Below are 22,858 nucleotides of genomic sequence, written 5' to 3' on the forward strand. Positions count from 1 at the left end.
AAAGGCACATCCCCCCCCCCCCCCCCCCCCCCCCCCCCCCCCCCCCCCCCCGTAGTGAGTGCTGGTCCCATATGTAGCTAACATTTTATTTTCCTAGAAATTTCAACAATAAATCACCAAGGCATACAATAACCAGAACAGTTAACAGCGATTCAATCCATAAAGTCATTAAATTGAAAAAAAATAAAAATAAATTAGCAATAAGTCACCAAGGTATACGGTATCCAGAACAGTTCAAAGCAATAAGATCCTTAAATTCATTTAATTTTCTTAGAAATTTTAACAACAAATTATCAAAGTGCAAGGTATGCGGTATCGAAAACAGTTCATAGCATTGCGATTCATTAATTCGTTTACAGCTTCAGAAAAGTCCCTCTCGTATTGAAAATAGACAAAGGCCAATTTTACTTATGGCGGCAACATTTTGAAATCTACAATTCAAAACGTGTTATTATCTATTGTAAACCGCACTGGGAAGTAACAGAGTACGGCATATAACAACTCGACTTTTTAAAACTTTCATGCATCGTGCTTTTGTCCTCGGTGTTGGATAAGTGTGCTTTGGTGATAAAGGGAAATTGTTGAATTTCTCAGGATGTTATTTTCTAGGTAAAGGTGTAACACGCACTATATATGCTTTTGAATTGAAATTAAAACCCATGTTTTTGAAGACAGTGGTATAATTTTATATGCTGAACTCAAAGTAATTAAGAACAAGAAATGAAAAATTGACATCAGCAAAAAATATTATTTAATGTAATATTCCCAATTTGTCATTAATTTTTATTGGATAAAAGAACACATTTTTAAAAGTATAGCTCACAAGAAATTAGCAAAAACAATATTATTCAATGTAATATTACCAATATGTAAATAAATTTTAACTGGACAAATCAGAGAAGAATATTATCAGCTGTTTTATCTTATAAGAATGAACTTTCTTCAATCAACAGCTTATATTGAAATCAGAGAATGAGGCTATCCAGGTGAGAAATGATGAATGTTCTATTAGACATCAAAATATTGGAGGTAAAGGTCAACTATTTCAATATTAAGCTGTTGATTGAAGAAAAATTACTTCATTCTTTACTGGATAGAGGAATATATTTTCTTAATGATACTACAAACAAGTTTTATAACTACCTATTTTCCTACATATACTATCTCTCTCCTTCGCAAAAATATTGAGAAAAATGACACACGCAAAATGTTTAATTTTACCCCTACGACTATATCTACTAACGCAGTCCAATTAACATGAAGTGCATATGAGATATGAAGAGCTGGCGAAAATGTGGAGGAAGCAAAATGGCGAAAATATTGGGATATTTCCGAAACTAGTTTTAAGCATTTAGGCATCAAAAATGAATCACAAATAAGTTATCATCAAATATCTAATATTAATATCTTAAAACGTTGTACTAAATCAGTTGAAACTGATATATACATGTATTCATATACTTAGTACATGTATCTGGACCGCCTCGCATCCACTCCCTGGTCACTCAGAACTGATGAAGACGTGACATCTCTTTTTGGAGTGTTGGTTACATATGATTCATGGGGGAGGAGGCAGGATATTTTGGACACATTATTTACTCAATTATCATCATTATCTGATAGGTGAACCTTCATTTACAATTTATTGCTATAAAAATGCATAGGACGCATTTGTGTTTGATATATTTCAAAAGACGCCATTGATAAAATTAATCTCATACCCTAACACCCCCACAATGAAACATTATTTACGTCACTGATTATGATCAAATACACGTTTTTATCTGAACAGAGTTTAGTATACGTGACCAACCTGACCGTACTATGGCGCCATCTTCTGGAATCAGCAGACTACAAATTAATAAACTTTTAAATTATGTGATCATATCTGAATGTACGATGTTGTAGTCTTCATTTACCTTCACAATGACAAATAAACTTTCGCCGGAATATATGTCTGTGTGCGTGTGTGCATGCGTGCGTGCGTGGAACCTGGTCATGATAACAAAGGCATTTGTTAAATTATCCAAGACTTTAGCAGAATTTTAGCCAATGGCAGGAAAGAAGGGTTGTTTAGTTGGAGAAAAATACCACTTATCCCAGGAAAATCCGTGTAATAATTTAACACGGCAGCACAAACACCGTGAAAATATGCTATGCCTATATTTTGCCGAAGCATTTTATTCAAATTGATTTTTTTCACTTTGCATCATACAACCAGTTATCATAACGCCCGTCTGTACTGTCATGCACAAGTTATAACAGTTTTATTCTACCTCCCCAATATCCTCCTGTCATTTCATGCTGTCATTATTGACATATATCATACATCACATGATTCTTTCACATACAGCACTCGAATAACATATTTTATGAAATAAAAGAAATGAAATTCCATTTGTATCAAATATTTTTTTCTTCGGGAATTGATATTTCAAATTGTTACGCCTCCACCTGGCGTTTGGTAGAATACAGAAAAGGTGGTGATTATACGAGAAAGTTTGAAACAAGAGGAGGTGTGTTAATCTGTTAAACTGATTGCATTTAGCAGAGTTGGATTGATCTACATAGAACGAAATGGAATGAAACCTTAGATTCATTAAAATGTATCTTATTATTATTGTAGTGCTCTTAATATTTTATCTAGAACTTCAACCCACTGGGTTATCAATATCTTAATAAATGTAACGGGGACGGTTGTTTGGCGTGTGCGCGAGGTTCGTAAGAATGAAACAACAGTATATGATAGGTTTCCCTATTAATACAGTTTATTTCTCAAACCCGTTACATACATACAGGGACATCTAGCTTAGGCAAAGCACAGCGCTACGGTAAGACGGTGACCCAGTCGTTCCCTCGATCTTGACTCTGATTGACCTGGCCGTCCTCGGTCCTCAGTCTCCCTCTCGTGCTGTCATTGTTGCTGGTCACTCTGACATTAATTCCCTGCTCTGACGTCCCTGGGCGTTCGTCTCTTGTGTTGAAATCAGGACGCCCCTTTATACTGAATTTGAGGGTGAGGTGACTGTTTACCGTGCCTGATGGTGCCAGGATAATTCTCCTTATATAAACAGTTACTAGTTATACTGGCTACTTGGCCTTAAACTTCTACTCTATATTATGCACGTTGATAAAACAATACTTTCACCCGGAATTGATAATTAATAAACATAATACTGGGCGCTTACTATAATATATGTGCGGCCCTTCGAATGTATATTCTTATAAGGTTCATTGGTCACATTTGCATCTCCTGTTAAGGTAGCACCTTCCAACACCGACTTTCAAGATAGATTAAGATTCCTCTGTACCTTTGAGAGATTAAAAGCTCTTGTAGAAAATCTGAGATACAGATAGAGATGACAGCGGTGTGACTAATATATTCACAGGAAGCCGGGTGTGGCATTGGCCTATATTACACAGAAGTTTTAATTACTAAATGTTACGTAAAGGCTCAATTTTCTACCAACTGTGTTACATGTCCGTCGGGCCTTAGAAGATTTTGCTCCTGCAAAAGTAACTAGTAATAACTAAACCTAAGATGTAAAAAAAAAAAAAAAAAAAAAAAAAAAAAAAAACACACACACACAACACCAGGTGATATCTTCAGACGTAATTTTTCTTTATTTGACCAAAAGGGGAATAGAAGGCATTTCTTTCTCTCTCTTTTTTTCTTTTTGTTATCTTAAAGTTCCGCCTATGCTTCTTCCATGTCGGGGTCATCATCAGAAAGGTCCGCTGGGCGTTAGGCTCCGGCCTCTTAGGTCCCCCATTTGGTCTGGCCCATCTGCTTCTAGGAGTCATTCGCTAATCATTTCATCTTCAGACGGGACAAGGAGAGGGTCGTCTCGAGTTCCTCTGGGTATGCGTCTCATAGCTGCAGCAGGAAGTCTTGCCTGGGGTGGTGAAGGTGGGAAACGCAGGGCGGCGGCCAACACGTCCCTACACTGAAGGGCTACTTCCTCCGGGTCCCTGGAACCGAACCACGAAGGAACCAAAGAACGCGGGCGTACAATGACCACGTCCCGCATTAAAGAAGCCGCCCTCATAAGTTGCCGTTAAGGCGCACGGAGGGTAGAATAACCACCCTCGCCTTCTGCCGAGTAGTTGGTGCAGCCATCGTCCCTAGTGCCCTGAACAGCAGATGAAGGAGATAGCCTACCTCCGAGGTCAGGTTGGGCGAGGTGACCATCCAACCATATAGAATCAGTAGTGTTGGAGCAATCGCTCTAATGGCTGGCAGCGCCTCTTCCAGAGTGGTGTTGCACACCGGTGTTGCCTGGTGCCCTTGAATGATGGTACCTCGAGGAACCCACGGGGAGTCCTTTATTTGGCGCAGGGAATCAAAAGGTCTAGTGACGTTGTCTGATGACATAACGAGAACATTCATGATGTTGTCTTGGTGGTGGTCCAAAGCAGAGTGGATGAAGTGGTCGTTGAAGGAGGCCGACTTTATAGAGGTGTTGGAATGAAGGGAACGAGGGGATGATTAGGTGCTGGGCAAAAAGGAAGTGGAATACGTCTGAAGATTTCACTGTATGATATTACGTGGCAACAGATAATGAAGATGTCTGTGAGCGATAATAGAATAAGCAATTCTCGACTATACAGTATGATTTCTGAACAATTACATAGAACTGATATTCATGTACCTGCATCGATATGACCTGTGAAAGTATCATGAATGTCAACTAGACAGACAGCTATTTGAAAAAAGGAAAATATACATATAAAGCAGTTAAAATACAAATAAGAATAAACGTGTAGTAACAAATTCAAAGTAAAGGTAAATGATTAACCTGTATCAAAAGCGATGGCTCTTTTACAGGGACTAAGACGATGCTATCAAAACACTGATAAGATATCGCACCGGACGTCGAGTGTAACATCGTACCTTTAAATAATTATAGAGAGCTGAATAAAATACGGTCACTAGGATAAAATGGATAGTAAACAATATTATTACCATAACCCTTACAATTCTACCGCATAATGCTATCTAATAACGAAAATTATTATGAAAGTAGTATACAAATAAGTTCACCGCTAAAAATAATTGATATATTTTGAGTTATTATTAAGAAATGAATATGAAGCTGATTAAATATGTCTATCCCTAAAGATAAAATGTCAAAACATTTAAGCATAACAATGGAGTGAGTTTCATTCAAGATTTCTGTCCTGAAATTTTCAAATCAATGCATGAACAGTGTCGCAAGAGTTCAGCTTTTTGGAGGAAGTATAAAAAAAAACAAAAACTTCAACAGGCATGATATCGAGCTTGTAAAGCCAACTACACTACTGAATAATTAAGAGTGCAAAGAATGGCTGAGCAAACATCTTTTTCAATGTATACGTTTGGCAGTATTTTGAGGAAATCGGATTGAAAAGAGTGATTGAATGATCAATTTCGTAATTAGAGAGACAGATACCGTTCCAATTTATGTGCAACATGAGATAAATACAACCATGGATCTCAAAATTATCGAACAATGTGGGTGTGTGGGCTTTCCAGGCCGTTACACTACCCTGAAGGTGCATAACAGGCAAAACAACAGCATCATCTAATGTCGAAATCTGTAAGACCAGGACAGGTCTATGTCCATAGAATTTGCGAGAATGACAATTATAACGAAAAGCAGCAAAATAACAAGTGATTCGGTGATATAGGGCAATGCAAAAATCGGGGAATCAATTTTAAAAGTAGTTGGAAGTGAGGTGGTTTCAAAGGTTAGATGAAAACCTCGAACAGAGAAAATGTTCTGAAGGGAAGTTATGATAACAGATAATCTAGCGAATTTACAAGATAAAAAGGCGGTTAAGAGAATGTTAAAAACTGATAGACCAATAGCGATATTAAGGGATAAGGGGTGTAAGGTCGTCAGATTGCTGACTGACGGGTAATGTGTCCGCTATTGAGTGGTAGACTGGTTGCTTCCGTTTTACCGCATATATGATGCGTTCGAAATTTAAATGGTCAGTCCGTTCGGAGGCGATGATAGAATCAATTTTATTGTGGAGAATCTTGATTTTCGGAATGGTTAAGGAAGGAGGCTTAGATAACAAGGTATCTCCCATGAGATCGTTAATGCGCTCTTCCGCAAACAAGTGTTGTAGAGCAATGAGGTTAAAGGGGTATTTGACGGTCTCATCAAAGGAAAATTATGACAATTATATAAACGTTCCGGAAAATAAGCCATCTTAGTATTGATTGTGCAGTGACAGGGTAGGTGCACGACACAATGATGACAATTGAAGATATGGGACGTCTTGGTATGGGAGCATTATGACGTCCACGTTGGTGAATAATATGGTGTCTTTGGTAATGAAGTGTGCGGAAGAGGAAAGGGCACTCTGTTGAAATGTAAAATACGCCCTAATATTTTTGGGCGTAAGTTCAGGAAAAGACTGCTAACACAGCTCTCAAAAAAAAAAAAAAAAAAAAAAAAAAAAAAAAAAAAAAAAACTAACAGGAATCACAATAGGATATTGTGGACAAGATTTGAGGAATGAGCCTCGACATAAAGACCAATCTGTATGCGTGAGGATGGAATAGTGAGTTTCATCATCGGAAATTGGCAAAAATGGATGGTAGTTTGATAAAAGTACCATGAAGACACTTGCGCTGGAGAGGGACCGGATATGTGGTGACTGAGTGTGCGGTGAGCGAATGAGGGTAAGTCGTTATGGGGAATTTTAGTCTAATGAAGAGTGACTGATTGTGAAAGGCAGTGACGAAATGTGGATGCTTATAGTAGAAATTTGTAGTGGTGTGATTCAAAGTTGAGCTTGGTCATTAAGTTTTGACTGAATAAAAATTATAGTTTCTTGTATAAGTTGTGAAGTTAAAATCAACGGACTCAATATACCCTGCGCTAACTGAATAATAGCTGTTTGATACTTGTCCATATGAGAATATAACTGAATTGCTGTTATTCATGCGATTGTAAATTGTACATAATTGCTGCCAAATTTTGTGATACTTCCGTCGCTATTATTCTCGTCTCATTATAAAGTGCTTCAGAGATATCCATCGCCTTGTCTACCCTATCATCTAAGAGCGACAATAGCGATTCATAATTGGAATTACATGTAGTTGAAGACAGTTGAGTAATAAGCTTTTACTGATTTTCTGCAATTTGGGCTACGTGACGGGGGGGGGGGGGGGGGGGGGGGGGGGGGGGGGGGGGGGCGTGTGCATCTCACTTTTATTTCTCCCCCCCCCCCCCCCCAAAAAAAAAAAAAGGTTAAAACATTAAAAAATCTATGGGAAGTCTGAAGTGGGGCTGGTAAATGTGTGTATAACTTTTTAGATAACAAATTCTCTCCACCCCCACCCTCTACAAAGTATAAGATACTGTAGTAATATGAATTAAACATTTCAACAAGCTAAACGAAACAAATCCAAGACGTTTTACAGTCATTATGTCCTAAATATCAGAATAAAATTGTCCTCTTCTACTCTTTTACATCCAATGTTTTATAACCGCGTCAACTATCAAACAGCTTTGTTTTAAGGTGACACGATGAGTGTCTTCTCTCTTTGTCGAGGTAGATTCTACTGTATTTTGAATAAGACTGGCGGTAGGTAGTGTCCCACGACAACCATGACTGAATTTTTACCGCGTTCGCTTTTTATTTGTGTTGCACCACGATTAACACGCTTATCTATTCCATATATTAATGGCAGGTTAATTTTCACTAGACTGGACACAGGTAACTGCTAAATCTCTACCTGTAGTAAAAAAAATTAAGATATCAGTGACACATTTTATTTTTAGAAACGGAAAAAATGAGTACGCTTTTAGTTGAATAACCAAAATAAAGACAACTGGTAAATTATTGCATTTGGATTGCGTGGAAAATTAAAAATGCAATCTTCCTTGAATTTGATTTTTTTTATTTTTTTCAATTTCTTTATTATTCGAATAATCTTGTTAGCTAAATCTTATTGATGAATTGATAATTCAATATGGACATGAAAGTTATGGAAATTTTATAACAGTTAAATACCACATCCTTGCGTTAAACAAATTCTCTCTCTCGCTCAAAATCAGCAGAGCCACAGGCATAATGCAATAAAAGCATAGGAATATGAGTTATTTATATCTATAAAAAAATCAAATTTCCTATTCGCTGGAAAATATTAATAAAAGTGATCTTTACAGTACCTCTCAAGGGGAGGGAGGGGGCGTACACCGGGGCTCTCGTCAAGAAGCCCTTCTCAGCCTTCTAGCTGTTACAAAATTCTGCCGAAGGGCGGGTCGAGCAATGATTTATAATGAAAGGAAAGTTGCTTTATTTCTTTCGGTAAATTACATTTGGTAGCTTCAAATATGTATTAATTTTATCAAATAATAAAATTTAAGATAGCTTAGGTGATCATGATCACCGCTATTTGAAATCTCTGATGTGGACATCACTTCCGGACAGCCTTATATTACTACAGGCAATCTAATTTGCATATAAGAAAAAAAATGCATTTTTTGTGATTTTGAGTCATTTACAGTTTTTATTACTTTTATAAATGACGATGTCCCTTTACCCTCACAAATTTTCAATCATTTGATCGACACGCCCTGTTTATTGATTTATTTATATAAATTATAAACCTTCATATCACAGGCGTGAATCACGTTATCATGTCCAAGTCATGACATTGTTAAACTAGCGCCAATAACTGCAGTGGAGAATGTAGGTCAATTGCCTGTACAATTCTCCCATAGCTCCCATTGATTTTTTCTGGAGTGGAACATTTTAGGGAGAGTCGGACGGATGAGAGAAGTATCAGTTCAACAGCAAAATATAAAAAAGGCGTGGAGCTGCTATAATCAGAGGCTTTTACTATCTTTTAGACAAGTTGTAAAAATATCCCACTTTTCCAGTTTCACCTTGTAGCACATTCAGACAATATGATACATCTCCATGCCATCAGTGTCTCCCTAAAATTTTGTTGACCACGTTAACTGTTCAACTCCCGGCAGAAGATGAACCTGCCAACGATAGTTTTGATACACAGGTGTAGGAGACGCACCCTGAACTTCAGATCTTAAAATAGCAATTAACCCTTGCCGTTTCAAGTAACTGGTAACGCCAAGGGTATGCCATAGTGCAGATGTTTGTTTCAAGTTATCTCTTGAAGCTCAGGGTAAGCAGCCGGAATAGGGCGAGGCGGGAAGAGGGGCATTTAACCCTTTCACAACCAGGGACCGAATGCGTTCCCTCAGCCCTTACCAGTCAATTCATTTAAGAATCATTCATTATTATTATGCATTTTCAAACCTTAATTAGGCGTAAGAGGGGGAAAGGGGGGGTCAATTCTCTCACAATCAACTACGTAATATTTATAATATTAATGTCCAAGTTCTACATGAAGACAGAGTGATCGCAGCACTATTTCCACCCAGGTCCGGCAACCCAAGGCCTTCACTTATTAGTGGTCAGCTGTTAACAAGTCAGGAAGACAGAACTAGGGACACTCAGGTAAATTGACCATTAGTGATGGGGTCATCAGTTGACCACAATACAGAGGTCACTGTCAATGGGTTAAATTTGCATTTTCCATAGATTTTGTATCAATACTAAGGGACCATTCACATGAAAAATCTATTTTCTAAAAATCTATTTGCGGTATCTTGTGATCACGGTCTGTGCCCTGAATACCCCACGGCATAATTACGGGCAGCGCGAGCCAGTTTCTTCCAAAGCTGTAATTTTAATAAAAATTCTCGTCGCTGCCAGTAATTATGCAGCTGGTATTCAGGGCACAGACCGTGATCACAAGATACTGCAAATAGATTTTTAGATTATTAGAAAATAGATTTTTCATGTGAACGCAGCCTAAGAGAAAACAGCTGTAATATACATATACAGATAGCAGATAAAAATCAGCAAGAAGACAGGAGTGGGTTAGCCTCTTTTTTTAACCACTAATTTTTCCATATTTTGACATTTCAATTCGTTACAGTAAAATGGTATGTGAATTTATTATTATTTATTAATTTATTCATAATTTATAATTATGAATATTATTATTATCATGCTAGAAATTCATTTGTTGACTACAGCTCAGTATTCCTTATGGATAACTGATACAGAATGTTGCTAGTGTTAGGTGGACTGTAGTGTTCAGTTGGTAACTTAAATTAAACCACGGCTAGCACGTAGAACAAAAGACTCGGCCGTGCTGTATTCGACATACAAGCACGTCATGTACGAGTGCGTTCCACGGTCTGTTGCACTACTAGTGTAGAAGCCAATCAGAGGCCGTGGTTTAAGCCAGATACAACACTCGTCGCCGAGCTGTACGTGAAAATTACTCGTGTATTGTCTCGCCTGCGGCTCGCCAATACACTCGTAATATTTCACGTACAGCTCGGCGACTCGTATTGTATCTATCACATATTGAAATGGTGCTGACAGAGAACAGTGATAAAACATTGAATTCTTTTAGGCAAAGCATGTAGTATTACATTTACAGGTGTTTTTCTTTTTTTCATTTTTCTTTCTTTCCATTTTTTGAGATTTTAAACTCTTTCAACATCTCACTTGTCAAGCTGGCATTGATACTTTAAAGTTTGTAATATTTGTTGTGGTTTAATCAAATATTCATTTGGAGTGTGATATTTTCTTAAGTGAACAAAACAATGTTTCTTTTTTTACTGTTTATTCTGTCGTTGAGTCATTGGATATAAGAAAAATTGATACATTAAAAAATTAAATAATCTAAATTATGAAAAGGCAATTTCTCTTTCTGTTTTCAACAAAAAAGATAGAGGAGATGGATTTTCTAGTGTAATATCATGTATTTGATGTAGTACGATTCTTTTATTTTAGATGATCTATCATAGATTAGGGGCCATAGCAATAGTCCGAAGGTTCAATAGTCCGAAGGTTCATTGGTCCGAATATTCACTATAGAACCTTCGGACCAATGAACCCTTGATTAAAAAATCGATGAAAATGTTACCACTTTTCGGACCAATGAACCTTCGGACTATCGAGACACCCCATAGATTATGCGTCTGATCATGGAAGTAAATGGTCTGATGAATACTGAACCTACACATTGTAATAGTAATAATTATTGATAATCACTGAACTAATAAAAATTGAAGCAGTTACATTTGATTGTTCTTTAGTTGTCCAAAAATAGCAAATTTATAAGGTAATAGTTTGTTTTGGTTTTTGTCATCTGAACACATCATTAAGAGTTGTAGAAAGGATTTTTTATAATTGTTTTGATAAGACCTGGTGTGGTCCTTTTTATGCCAGTAAGTATTTCATAGGCCGCATTCTCAACGAATTGAGCCAGGCAAATCCTGATAACTAAAAATGGGGGACGTACATGAAAGAAAAACCGCTAATCTTTTAATAGTCTCTCCGCCTCTCATACGCCTCCCCACACGTCGTCCCTGCGGGGTACAGTAATTAAATCTCGGCTCCGAACATGAATATCTCCGTGAATATCTCTGGTGATATTATCTCCGTAGATAGTCGATTCATTGCTGCTCTACGGGCCAATTCATTCCTTTTTCGTCTCTGTTTTGAAAGATAATAGAACAGAAGAGCTTTTTTCCTTCAATCACCTTCAGCCGCCATGCTTTCTTCACCACGAGTTTAACTGATGAGCATGCGCACTTTATATTTCTCAGGTAGCTTCCGCATGGCGAACGGAGCCGAGATTTAATTACTTTACCGCGCAGGGACGACGTGTGGGGAGGCGTGTGAGAGGCAGAGAGACTATTAAAAGATTAGGCAGTTTTTCTTTCATGTACATCCGCCATTTTTAGTTCTCAGGATTTGTAAAGCCTGGCTCAATTCGTTGAGAATGCGGTCATAGACATCATTGTCAGTAATGATGGTGATATTCTCCGTGGTAAAAGTGTCATCTTTATGATAGTATTCTGTTCTTTCTTCCTCGAATATATGATGGGTTATAGCATTATTGTTTATCAGTTTATTTTCCACGTTTCTTATTTCATCTGTTTCCCCCTCTGAATCTGGAGAATTGTCAGGCCCACTTTCATTGCTGCCTAAAGATCCATGTATATTATTTGAACCATTTTTTCTTTCGTTGTACATTGTTTTGTGTGTTCTGCAATTATTCCCTTGATTAAATTCTACTCCACATTTGTCTGGTTTTTCACAAGTGTGCATTCTTTTAGGGCTAGTGCAGGCCAATTTTGTTATGAACTCTTTGTCACAGAACTTACATGTATCATGCTTTTCTCCAGTATGAATGGTTTCATGGACTTTGCAAAAACCTTGTTTAAAAGTTTTGTCTCCATTGTTAACTGTTTCATGGTAAGTGCAATTCCCTTTTGGAATGAAAGTTTTTGCAGAAAGTCTATGTCTCTCAGAGGGGGAAACAGATGAAATAAGAAACGTGGAAAATAAACTGATAAACAATAATGCTATAACCCATCATATATACAGATCCAAGTACCTTAGTAGATCTGTATAATACGTCTCTCAAGATCATGGAAGATATTGCACCAATGCAGACCAGAGTCAAGTTGGTGAAACAGAGGGCTGAATGGTTTACATCTGAACTCAGCGAAGAAAGGAAAAAGATCAGGAAGCTTGAACGTCAGTGGTGCAACTCAAAAATGGAAATACACCGGGAATTATTTAAAACTGCCAGAGCTAACTATCACACCCTCCTTGAAAAGCAAAAAACTGTATACCATCGGACCTGTATTGAAGGTGCTGATCAAAGGGAACTCTTTAGGATTGTGGACAAGATTTCAGAATCTAAGTCAAGCCAGCTAAGTGTGCTTCCTGACATGGAAATGTCAACACTTCCTCAAGTTTTTGCAGATTTCTTCACAAACCGGATCAAGGATATTCGTAAGGACTTAACTCAAAATGGATCCTCAGAATCAGATCCATTACCAAGTGAATTTCAAGACAGGTGTGCCAGTCAGGGTGGTGGGGCCCAACTGAGCAATTTCCTACTGGTCTCAGAGAAGGATATTATCTCTGTTATAAAGGGGATGAATTCTAAGTTTTGTGCTCTGGATCCCATGCCAACATATATAGTGAAAGAGTGTATTAGTGTGTTATCTCCAGTTCTCCTGAGATTAGTAAATCTGTCTTTCTCAACAGGTATCTTTCCATCAAACTGCAAAACTGCAATTGTTAGACCATTACTTAAAAAGCAAGGGCTGTGTAAAAATGTCCTGAAAAACTATAGACCAATATCAAATCTACCCTTTTTAGGTAAATTTCTTGAAAAAATGGCATGTTCCCAACTAAGCAGCTATCTATCTGAAAATAAACTCTTTGGGAAATTCCAGTCTGCCTATAGAGAAGGCCACAGCACTGAGACAGCTCTACTTCAAGTCCACAACGACATAATGCTTGCCCTGGATAAACAAAGAGATGTCATTTTAGTTCTTCTAGACCTTTCAGCGGCTTTCGATACCATAGATCACAATATTCTTCTTCACAGGTTGCAGCATCGTTTTAGAGTGAATGGACTTGCACTTAGTTGGTTTACCTCTTACCTGAAAAACAGAACACAAAGGGTTTCAATAGAGTCGGTTTTATCTCAGCCAGTTAACTTGGAGTACGGTGTCCCACAAGGGTCTGTGTTAGGTCCGATCCTATTCTCATTATACATGTTACCTGTAGAAGATATCATACTAAAGCATGGTCTGAACACTGTTATTTTTGCAGATGACACACAAGTATATATTACATCCAAGAGCAGCCAGTCTGCAACAATCACTTCTATGGAGACTTGTCTTGCAGAGATTCGAGAATGGATGAAAGTGAACATGTTGGCTTTAAATGATAGTAAGACTGAGTTGATATGGTTTACATCAAGGTTCAAGGCAAATAGAAAAATGTAGCAAATGCCAACATTTGCATAGGAGATGTTCTTATAAAACCATCTAGTTCTGTAAAAGATCTGGGAGTTACCCTCGATGAAAATGGCACTATGGGCAAGCATGTATCTGAAGTGTGTAAATCAGCATCTTATGCACTATGGCGCATTGGAAAAATAAGGAAAGTGTTAGATAACAAAACCACTGAAAAATTAGTACATGCATTTATATCATCAAGATTAGATTACTGCAATAGTCTCCTCTTTGGTATTTGTGACTATCAGATTAAAAAGTTACAAGTTATTCAAAACTCAGCTGCAAGACTGGTTTGTCAAATTAAGTACAATAGTACACACCATATCACTCCCATTCTGAAAGAATTACACTGGCTGCCTGTGAAGCAGAGGATTGATTTTAATTTAAAGTACTCTGTATTAATTTTAAGGCGATCCATTCACAAAGACCATTATATTTATCTGATCTTATCTGTTTTAACTTACCACGGCAGTCCACACGTTTTAATACTGAGAATGATTTTATTTTAGAACATTCTGTTTTAGAGAAGGGGTGCCTAAAAAGTTATGGAGATCGTGCTTTTATAATCTACGCCCCAAAAGTGTGGAATGGTCTACCAAATTTTATTAGGAAAACAGAAGACTGTGACAATTTTAAATCTCTTTTAAAGACCCACTTTTTAAATTCTGTCTATATCTCTTAGGTTTTATTTTAATAATAAATGTTTTATTTTAATAAGATTGATTTTTAGTAGTGTAAATTTTAAATGGTTTCCAATGAGAGTTTATGATTAAAATATTGTAGTCATTTTAATGATTTTAGTATATTAGCCATTATTGTAAGGCGCCTTGAGATAGAATGTAGGGCTCCATATAAGAATCTTATTATTATTATTATTATGTTTCAAAGGTTTGTCTCCAGTGTTTTTTTTACATGAAGTTTACAAGAATATTTTTGTGTAAAAGTTTCCTCAGAGAATCTACACTTGTAAAGTTTCTATCCTGTGTGAATTCTTTCATGCTCTATGCAAGAAGTTTTGTCTTTAAAAGTCTTCTCACAGAATCTACACTTGTAAGGTTTTTCTCTGGTATGAATTCTTTCATGCACAATGCATTGGCCTTTTCGAGTAAAAGTTTTGTCACAGAATCTACACTTAAAAGGTTTCTCTCCTGTGTGAATTCTCTCATGATATATCCAAGAAGTTTTGTCTGTAAAAGTTTTGTCACAGAATCTACACTTGTAAGGTTTATCTCCTGTATGAATTCTTTCATGCACAGTGCAATTGCCTTTTTGAGTAAAAATTTTGTCACAGAATCTACAATTGAAAGGTTTCTCTCCTATGTGAATTCTTTCATGCTCTATGCAAGAAGTTTTGTCTTTAAAAGTTTTGTCACAGAATCTACACTTGTAAGGTTTTACTCTTGTATGAATTCTTTCATGCTCAGTGCAGTGGCCTTTTTGAGTGAAAGTTTTTTCACAGAATCTACACTTAAAAGGTTTCTCTCCTATGTGAATTCTTTCATGCTCTATGCAAGAAGTTTTGCGTGTAAAAGTTTTGCCACATAATGTACACATGTAAGGTTTCTCTCCAGTATGAATTCTTTCATGCACAGTGCAATTGCCTTTTTGAGTAAAAGTCTTGTCACAGAATCTACACTTGTACGGTCTCTCTCCTGTGCACATTTTTACTGAATGCTGTACTACTTTATTGGTGGTATAACAGTCTTGTCATAGAATCTACACTAGTAAGGTTTTTCTCCACTATAATTATTGTCTTGAATTTCATGAGATGATTAATCACTGAAAGATTCTTGTCAATAGTAACAACGAGTCCTGATTCCAAGTCTACTTTTCACAAAATTTCCTTTTTTTTTTTGTTTGCCATTCCTTTTCTAGTCATTGTTATACTACTGTCTTACATTTTGCTGTGAGCTTATGGAGGCTTGATATGTCCTTTCCAATGCTGAAATTGTGTTCACAATTCAACTCTCAGAGCACCATAGGAATATCCGTTTGGATTCTGTATGAACTTTTGTTAACATTACCAATGCACCCAGTTTTTGTACTGAACAATGTATAAAAATGTATTAGGAACCCCCTGTTTAAAATCTTGAATGCAGTCATTCTGTTGGACAATGTTAACTGCTGGTTACAGTGAACATATCTGATTGGTTGAAGTGATTTCTCTCCAATACTTCAGATGCCATAATTTAAAGATGTTATCTGCACAACCCACTGCATATAATTATCTATTATTACTTCACTAAGCATTGGTAAACATGTACCATGACACCATCAAGCTCACATCTACATGTAGCTAGTTAAAAGACAAGAAGTGATTTTATCAGTTTGTATTTGTCACACATGCCAGGGTGGTTCTGTTGATGCATGTTGTGATGAGTCATTCAGCAGCCAGCAGTTTCAAAAGGAGGATTCTTTTTCTGAAAAATAAAATGGGATCTTTTTCATCCAATCTTTGTGTGCTTAGATAAAATTTTATTCAGATGGAACATTTTCCCAGAAAAAATGGACCCCGACACTCTCTGGCTACTCGGCCTGTTCAGGTTAAGAAATTTATAAAAAAATTAGTTCAGTTATAGGTATTAAAACTCTATTCATTAACTCCACCAAGGCATGTTAATTTCAAAAAGGAGCAAAAATAGACCTTTTTAAACTGAAAAGGGATAATAAAGGGACAATATTTGACAGTTTTGCTGGCGTTTTTGCCAAAAAGTGAATTTTCCTGGAGTAAACAACAATTTTCAAATTCTTACCAATAATCTTTATTGGAAAATCGCAACCCGAAGGTTGAAGTTATACAATTATGTAATTTATTTATTTAAATAAAATGAATATTCAAGTCAAGGGTCATTTTTGCACTGGTGCACTCTGTAGACGGTCTCACCTCCCTGGGGAGGATACAACTCAGAGCTAATTTATCATTTCTGCATTGCCTGACCAGGCCCCTGCTTCAACCCCTTAATGCTGATTGCCAAGCGGCAGCAGGTACCATTTATAAAGGACTGGTATGTCCCCGGACGGGTTTTAAACCCATGTCCTCCCGCTCTGGAGGCGAACACTCTAACCACAAGGCCATCCGGTCAGTTCATACCAATGGTTAATGAATCCATTTTTACATTCAAAGTGAATCCCTGTTTTTTTTTTTTTTTTTTCTAAAAAAGTTTGTTTTTTTGTTATAATCTCTTAAGAGATTATAAGATAGTATAGCCATTAATGGAGGTCACGTGGTCTAAAGACAAGCTCAAATATCAGAATAATAGCTATAACTGCCATTTTGTGGTAAAACAATATATTATATTTCTATAAGTTGTTCACAATGTTTTTATTGTGAAATATAGATCTCATACAAAGAGTTATCCCTTTAATGAGTGCATGTGCAATTTTTTTTACTTTTTGTGACTGCATTTTTGCTGTTTCAAGCATAATTTATCCCACGTGTTAATTTTTGTCTCTCAGGGTAGTGTGCCAATAGGCCAGGAAAACACTTTTTGTTGATAGCAGCTGTAATATCAGTGAGCCACCACACCATTAAGACAGAGATGAAAACACACCGACAAGGTACCCCAGATATGTACATGTACATGTAAGTCATGTATGGTTAAGTTCATGGTTTACTCTTAGTCAATAGTACCAGTGTTAAATGAACTTTTTTGTCTAATTGATAACAACTTAAGATATTGAAAGCTTTCTAACATGAAAGTGTGTACTGGTGATCAGAAAACCCAACAGAGCTTGTAAAGAGAAAAAACATTTACTTCTTTTACCTATTGTTAAATGGAACACTTTGGTTGCTTTTAGAATTTTTAAAACTCTTTTGCTAATGTTGTTGAAATTTTGGTTGCTGTTTAGTGTCTGTATATTTGCCAGTTTTGATGTTGAGTTGTTTTTTCCTTCAGAATTTTGGCTCATTTCTTGTGGAAGTCATGAGAAAGGACCAGAAATTGTGGGTGGTTGCTGAGGCTCTGGATGCCATCTTTGATGTGTTTGCAGATGATCATCTGGACTTGTTGTCATGGAGATCAGAGTAACAAAAAAACTCCAGACCATATGGTACATGTACCACAGCTGACAGCTAAGGTAAATTGTTTCTTAATTAATTAATTAATTAATTAAATCAAATACTTATGTCAGGAGCAGTTGCCTTATCTGCATAGTGGACAAAATGAAAAAGTGTCCCATTTTGCTCATTGAAATGATTCCTGCAGTTGGGTATTTAATACATGTATATTCTTTTACAGTATAAAGATATCTTTATTTAAAGACATTTTGATGAATTAAAGTGATGGACATCTTCTAAAGAAATATTGTGATATTTTTCCAGATTCACCAACAGAAGAGAAACCTAGGAAACCACCTTCCTATCAGCATGACAGCAAGGACAAATCTGGTGCACTTCATCTAATGCAAATCTTGACCAGTAGAACTAAGACATGTTTTTATTCTGAAAGTTACTTACAACTCAGCAGTAATTTGGATCAAAGAAATAATTAGAGTGTAGCATGTCAAGTTCCATAGTTTTCTGGTGTAAAGTCAGTTTTATATCAGGCAACACTGATATTAAGCATTAATATTTATTTATTATTTTTTCCACAACTTTTATGATTGTCCCATTAGAAGATTCATGTGTTATCACAAGAGACCGATGTAAAACTTGTTTTTGTTTTTAGCCTTTTCTTTTAAAATTAAATATTAAAATGTGTGGGGCTATATTGTCTGTTTAAACTTTGACCCACTAACTGAGACAACCAAGTGATTAAATTTCTTTTCTGGTTGCTCACGAGCAAAATAATTTTTTTAATTATGCTTTTGTGAGGCTTAAGTTGTTCAATTATTGTCTACACCACATTGAATTGGTTTGATTTGATTAAACTTTGTATAACACTCTAATACTCAAATAAATTACATTGTTTTAAATAGGTGTAGATGTTAATAAATTTTTTTATTTTTGTGAATCTCAAGATATAAAAGTCATAAAACTGTTGTTGGAAATATGGATTATTGGTTTAATTTAACAGGAATAGATACAGTGTATGGCAGTATGATATTCTATAAATAACATAGTTTTAGGATGGTGTAGATGTTTAATTCCTTAATTTTATTTATCTGTCCATGGGGGGGGGGGGGGGGATATATGGAACCTTTAATGATTCCAATGGCTTTCATTTTTTTTTCTAGTTGAATTAAGATGGTTTGCGTCTATTACTTTTTTCAAAGCATTTTTTTCAAAGCATGTGTTAGTTTACTGTAACTTCAATTTTACCAAAAAATGCACATAGTTTTGTCATGTTCCATAGTCTACTATTGCTTCGTTAAAATAAAAAGAGAACTTGTGGGATGGGTGGGGTCCCCATAATCTTTGTTTTTTCCATTCTGTTCTCATGATATATGTATAATTTTTTGTTATATTTAATGTTATACATGATAAAGAAAATGGATGAGATCCTTTGTGTATTTGGTACTAATTTTTTGCATTTTATGATAACCTTAGTTTATCTGTTGTAATCAGTAATTGAGCAGTATGGTAGGGTATATGAATATGACTGTTTATGTATGTATTTGAGTATAGTTAAATGTTTGTGCAATGTGTAGTTTAATTCTTAAGTTTGATAGAAGAAATTTTAAAATTAAATTTGGAAATAAACTTGAATCAGAAATCAAATGTTGGTGTATTTCATTTATTGTACATAAAAGTCAAGTGCTGGCTACTTGCCTGATGTTTACTGTGATTTTTTAATTGGTGATTTTATTTTCCATAAACTGGAATCACCCCTCCCCAATGTTACCCTCAATTAAGAAAAGAAAGTTGGTGGTCCTTGGCATGTTAATGCCGCGCTGGGTGTCCCAGCCTCCAAGGGCAGTTCCCCTGCCCACCACTTTTGCTTTCAACAGATTTTCTGTCAGAATTATTCTGACATTGGCCTTGGCTGTTCAAAATAAAAAGTAAAATAGAAAGAAAACCTATCAATATATCTTTTTGATATTTTCACTACAAACATTTAAATTGACCACTTATTTAAAGTAAATAAAGAATGGGATATCCTACTTTCAAATTACAAAGAAATTAATTAGTTGTTTTAGGCCCACTGTAATGAATTGCCAACCCATTTATCGAAACACATAAAGTCACACACACACAAAACTTACAAACACTGTTCTTTTTTTGTTTATTTCAATTCCCATATCAGCTGTCATCTGCAATTTTAAAATATATTTAAATAGATTAATAAATAAAATCTTAGTTAAACATGATACAAATCATAGATTTCTGTTTCTTGATTAGATGGTTTTTGTAAAACAAAAAAAAAAAACATTTGCACCATTACAAGAAAGATCATCAAAACGTGTGACAAGAAATTTTAAAGAATTTCATTAAAGAATGTTAATAATCATTTTTAAATCATGAACAACACTGTAAAAAGGCGCTATGTGGGCTTACTTTATACTTGATACAGGGTTTCAGTTTGGAATAAAAAATAAAACTTTCCAGCGACTGTGTAGACATTGTCTATTTGCTTTGTTTACAAAACAATAAAAAATTATTGTATAAAGAAATTTCATTGGACGGCTCCTGTATTGTTTCCATAACTTTCAACCAATCAGATTGTCGCTTCGTTGAGGCTCAAGACTTTGAGTCTATTTCTGCTAAATACACAATATGTAACACAATGCCTGGACCCTGGTTATTTCTGTTGCAGTGCCAGAACCCTCTCCCTCCTTCCACGAGTTGCTTAGAAAGCAGGCGGTGAACCTGTTGCAGATACTGCCTGCAGTCCATTACAAATCCTAAGTCTCACCTCTTCCACATCGCCATCTATACTAATCAATGTTTAAATAAATATGGCGTATCAGGCAAAGGGTGATGCCGTAAAGCCGAATTTTCTAAGTGTCATCTTTCACCAGGACACTTTTCTAAGATGGTTCTGTTATAGATTCTTAATCCGTGAGTTCAGGATGAGACATCTGAAGTGAAGGACACATATGGTATCGACTGTGTCAGTTGTTCACTGTTCACATCACGATGCAATGTGCTTGTGAAGATTTTACAATGTGCTATAGAAAGTTGACGTGCAGATTAAAAGTGCTTTTGGAGAACTGACAAGATTGCACACCGTCATCTACTTCAAGTTTTGCCATTCCCTTTTCATCTGTAGTTTTGCATTGGCTAATGAAGGTAAGATAATTAACTGGAGAACTGATGTTGTATCTGATTTATAAGTAGATCTTTTTCATCCTCAGCCTTGACTTACAACAACGCGTTATTTTGTAAGTTTTATATATTTATTTCTTCACAGTTAATATGATGTACACATGTAGTAAACCTACTAAAATTACTCTAATATTCTGGATCTTAAGGAAAAAGCCTCAGATCACCGACCTTTTTTTTTTTGTCTTTTCCAGTCCATCATCTGACTCCACACTACACTGTACCAGGAGGCACGGGACTATACTGCCACAATGGAATGCAATGAATCCTGACTACTACACTGTACTAGGAGGCAGAGGCCTATACTGCCACAATGGAACACAATGAATCCTGACTACTACACTGTACTAGGAGGCAGAGGCCTATACTGCCACAATGGAACACAATGACTCCAGACTACTACACTGTACTAGGAGGCAGAGGACTATACTGCCACAATGGAACACAATGACTCCAGACTACTACACTGTACTAGGAGGCACGGGACTATACTGCCACAATGGAACACAATGAATCCTGACTACTACACTGTACTAGGAGGCAGAGGCCTATACTGCCACAATGGAACACAATGACTCCAGACTACTACACTGTACTAGGAGGCAGAGGACTATACTGCCACAATGGAACACAATGACTCCAGACTACTACACTGTACTAGGAGGCAGAGGACTATACTGCCACAATGGAACACAATGACTTCAGACTACTACACTGTACTAGGAGGCACAGGACTATACTGCCACAATGGAATGCAATGACTTCAGACTACTACACTGTACTAGGAGGCACGGGACTATACTGCCACAATGGAACACAATGAATCGTGACTACTACACTGTACTAGGAGGCAGAGGCCTATACTGCCACAATGGAACACAATGACTCCAGACTACTACACTGTACTAGGAGGCAGAGGACTATACTGCCACGATGAAACACATTGACTCCAGACTACTACACTGTACTAGGAGGCAGAGGACTATACTGCCACAATGGAACACAATGACTCCAGACTACTACACTGTACTAGGAGGCACGGGACTATACTGACACAATGAAACACAATGACTCCAGAATAATTTTCAAGATTTTTAGATAACAACATGAACTTCATTTATCAAATCTTCTCACGTAGATCACATTGTTCTCTGGATCTTAACATATTTTAGTGAATTTTTGAATCTGTAATGCTGCTTAATTACAGCCGGTCAGCAATTTTGTATTTTGATCTGTTTGTGCCCCTCCGGGCCAAAACAGCTGTAGGAACTTTTTAAATTAAAATGGAGAGAACAGACTAATTTGTTCGGTTCCTTGTCTTTCTATACTAGCTCCCAATGGTCCGTCACCATGGCGAGAGCACTTTTCCATAGTGTATCAACTTTATTCTCCGTGATATATATATATATATATATATATATATATATATGTATATATGTATGTATTCAAATGATCAATTCTGTTTAACAGATAGTAGAGGACTATTATTGCCTGTCTGACACAGAGGAGGAAAATGACTCTCAAGGATTGCAAAATTCAAGGAAACCAAAAATAAATATGTGCATTTTCAAAGAAGGCAGTAAAGCAGTCAGATGTACATACAAAGAGCATAAAATAATGATACAGTTTATCAATTCGGATACAATAATCAACATAGGGTGCCACCCACTCTCAGCAGGTTGGCTGTCATGGATTACCATGCCTCTCGATCTTGTGTCATTGGTATATGCTTATTCTATATTTTTGATTGGTTCATTCTTTAACGTTGTCCATTTAACCCAGA

At 36.4% G+C, this 22,858-nt stretch overlaps 1 protein-coding gene and 2 long non-coding RNA genes across 14 annotated transcripts in view; 2 read left to right on the forward strand and 1 right to left on the reverse strand.

The window, feature by feature from the left end:
* LOC106169132 (uncharacterized) overlaps positions 1 to 19,530 on the forward strand; it is a 137,082-nt gene extending 117,552 nt beyond the window's left edge. For 5 of the 12 annotated variants that reach the window (XR_015334692.1, XR_015334690.1, XR_015334691.1 and 2 more), the window contains exon 5: positions 18,193 to 19,530. This is a non-coding gene — a long non-coding RNA (uncharacterized LOC106169132). Of the gene's footprint in view, positions 1 to 5,965; positions 6,677 to 8,556; positions 9,149 to 9,364; positions 9,484 to 17,327; positions 17,455 to 17,767; positions 17,949 to 18,192 lie in introns of those variants that run through there. The other 7 variants (XR_015334694.1, XR_015334697.1, XR_015334693.1 and 4 more) reach the window with 7 other exon arrangements.
* LOC112042717 (uncharacterized) lies at positions 14,703 to 15,913 on the reverse strand. Its single transcript, XM_024077743.2, has one exon. It carries the CDS (start codon positions 15,531 to 15,533, stop codon positions 14,847 to 14,849), a length of 687 nt encoding a protein of 228 aa, XP_023933511.2. The 5' UTR covers positions 15,534 to 15,913; the 3' UTR covers positions 14,703 to 14,846.
* A 997-nt stretch (positions 19,531 to 20,527) lies between the features above and the next one.
* LOC147761847 (uncharacterized) lies at positions 20,528 to 22,376 on the forward strand. The gene is made up of 2 exons (XR_015334422.1): positions 20,528 to 21,042; positions 21,270 to 22,376. It is a non-coding gene; the product is annotated as an uncharacterized LOC147761847 (long non-coding RNA).
* Positions 22,377 to 22,858: the final 482 nt, after the last annotated feature.

This window comes from Lingula anatina, chromosome 5 (assembly GCF_051362555.1).
Source record: "Lingula anatina isolate TDL-2025a chromosome 5, LinAna3.0, whole genome shotgun sequence".
NCBI lineage: Eukaryota > Metazoa > Brachiopoda > Lingulata > Lingulida > Lingulidae > Lingula > Lingula anatina.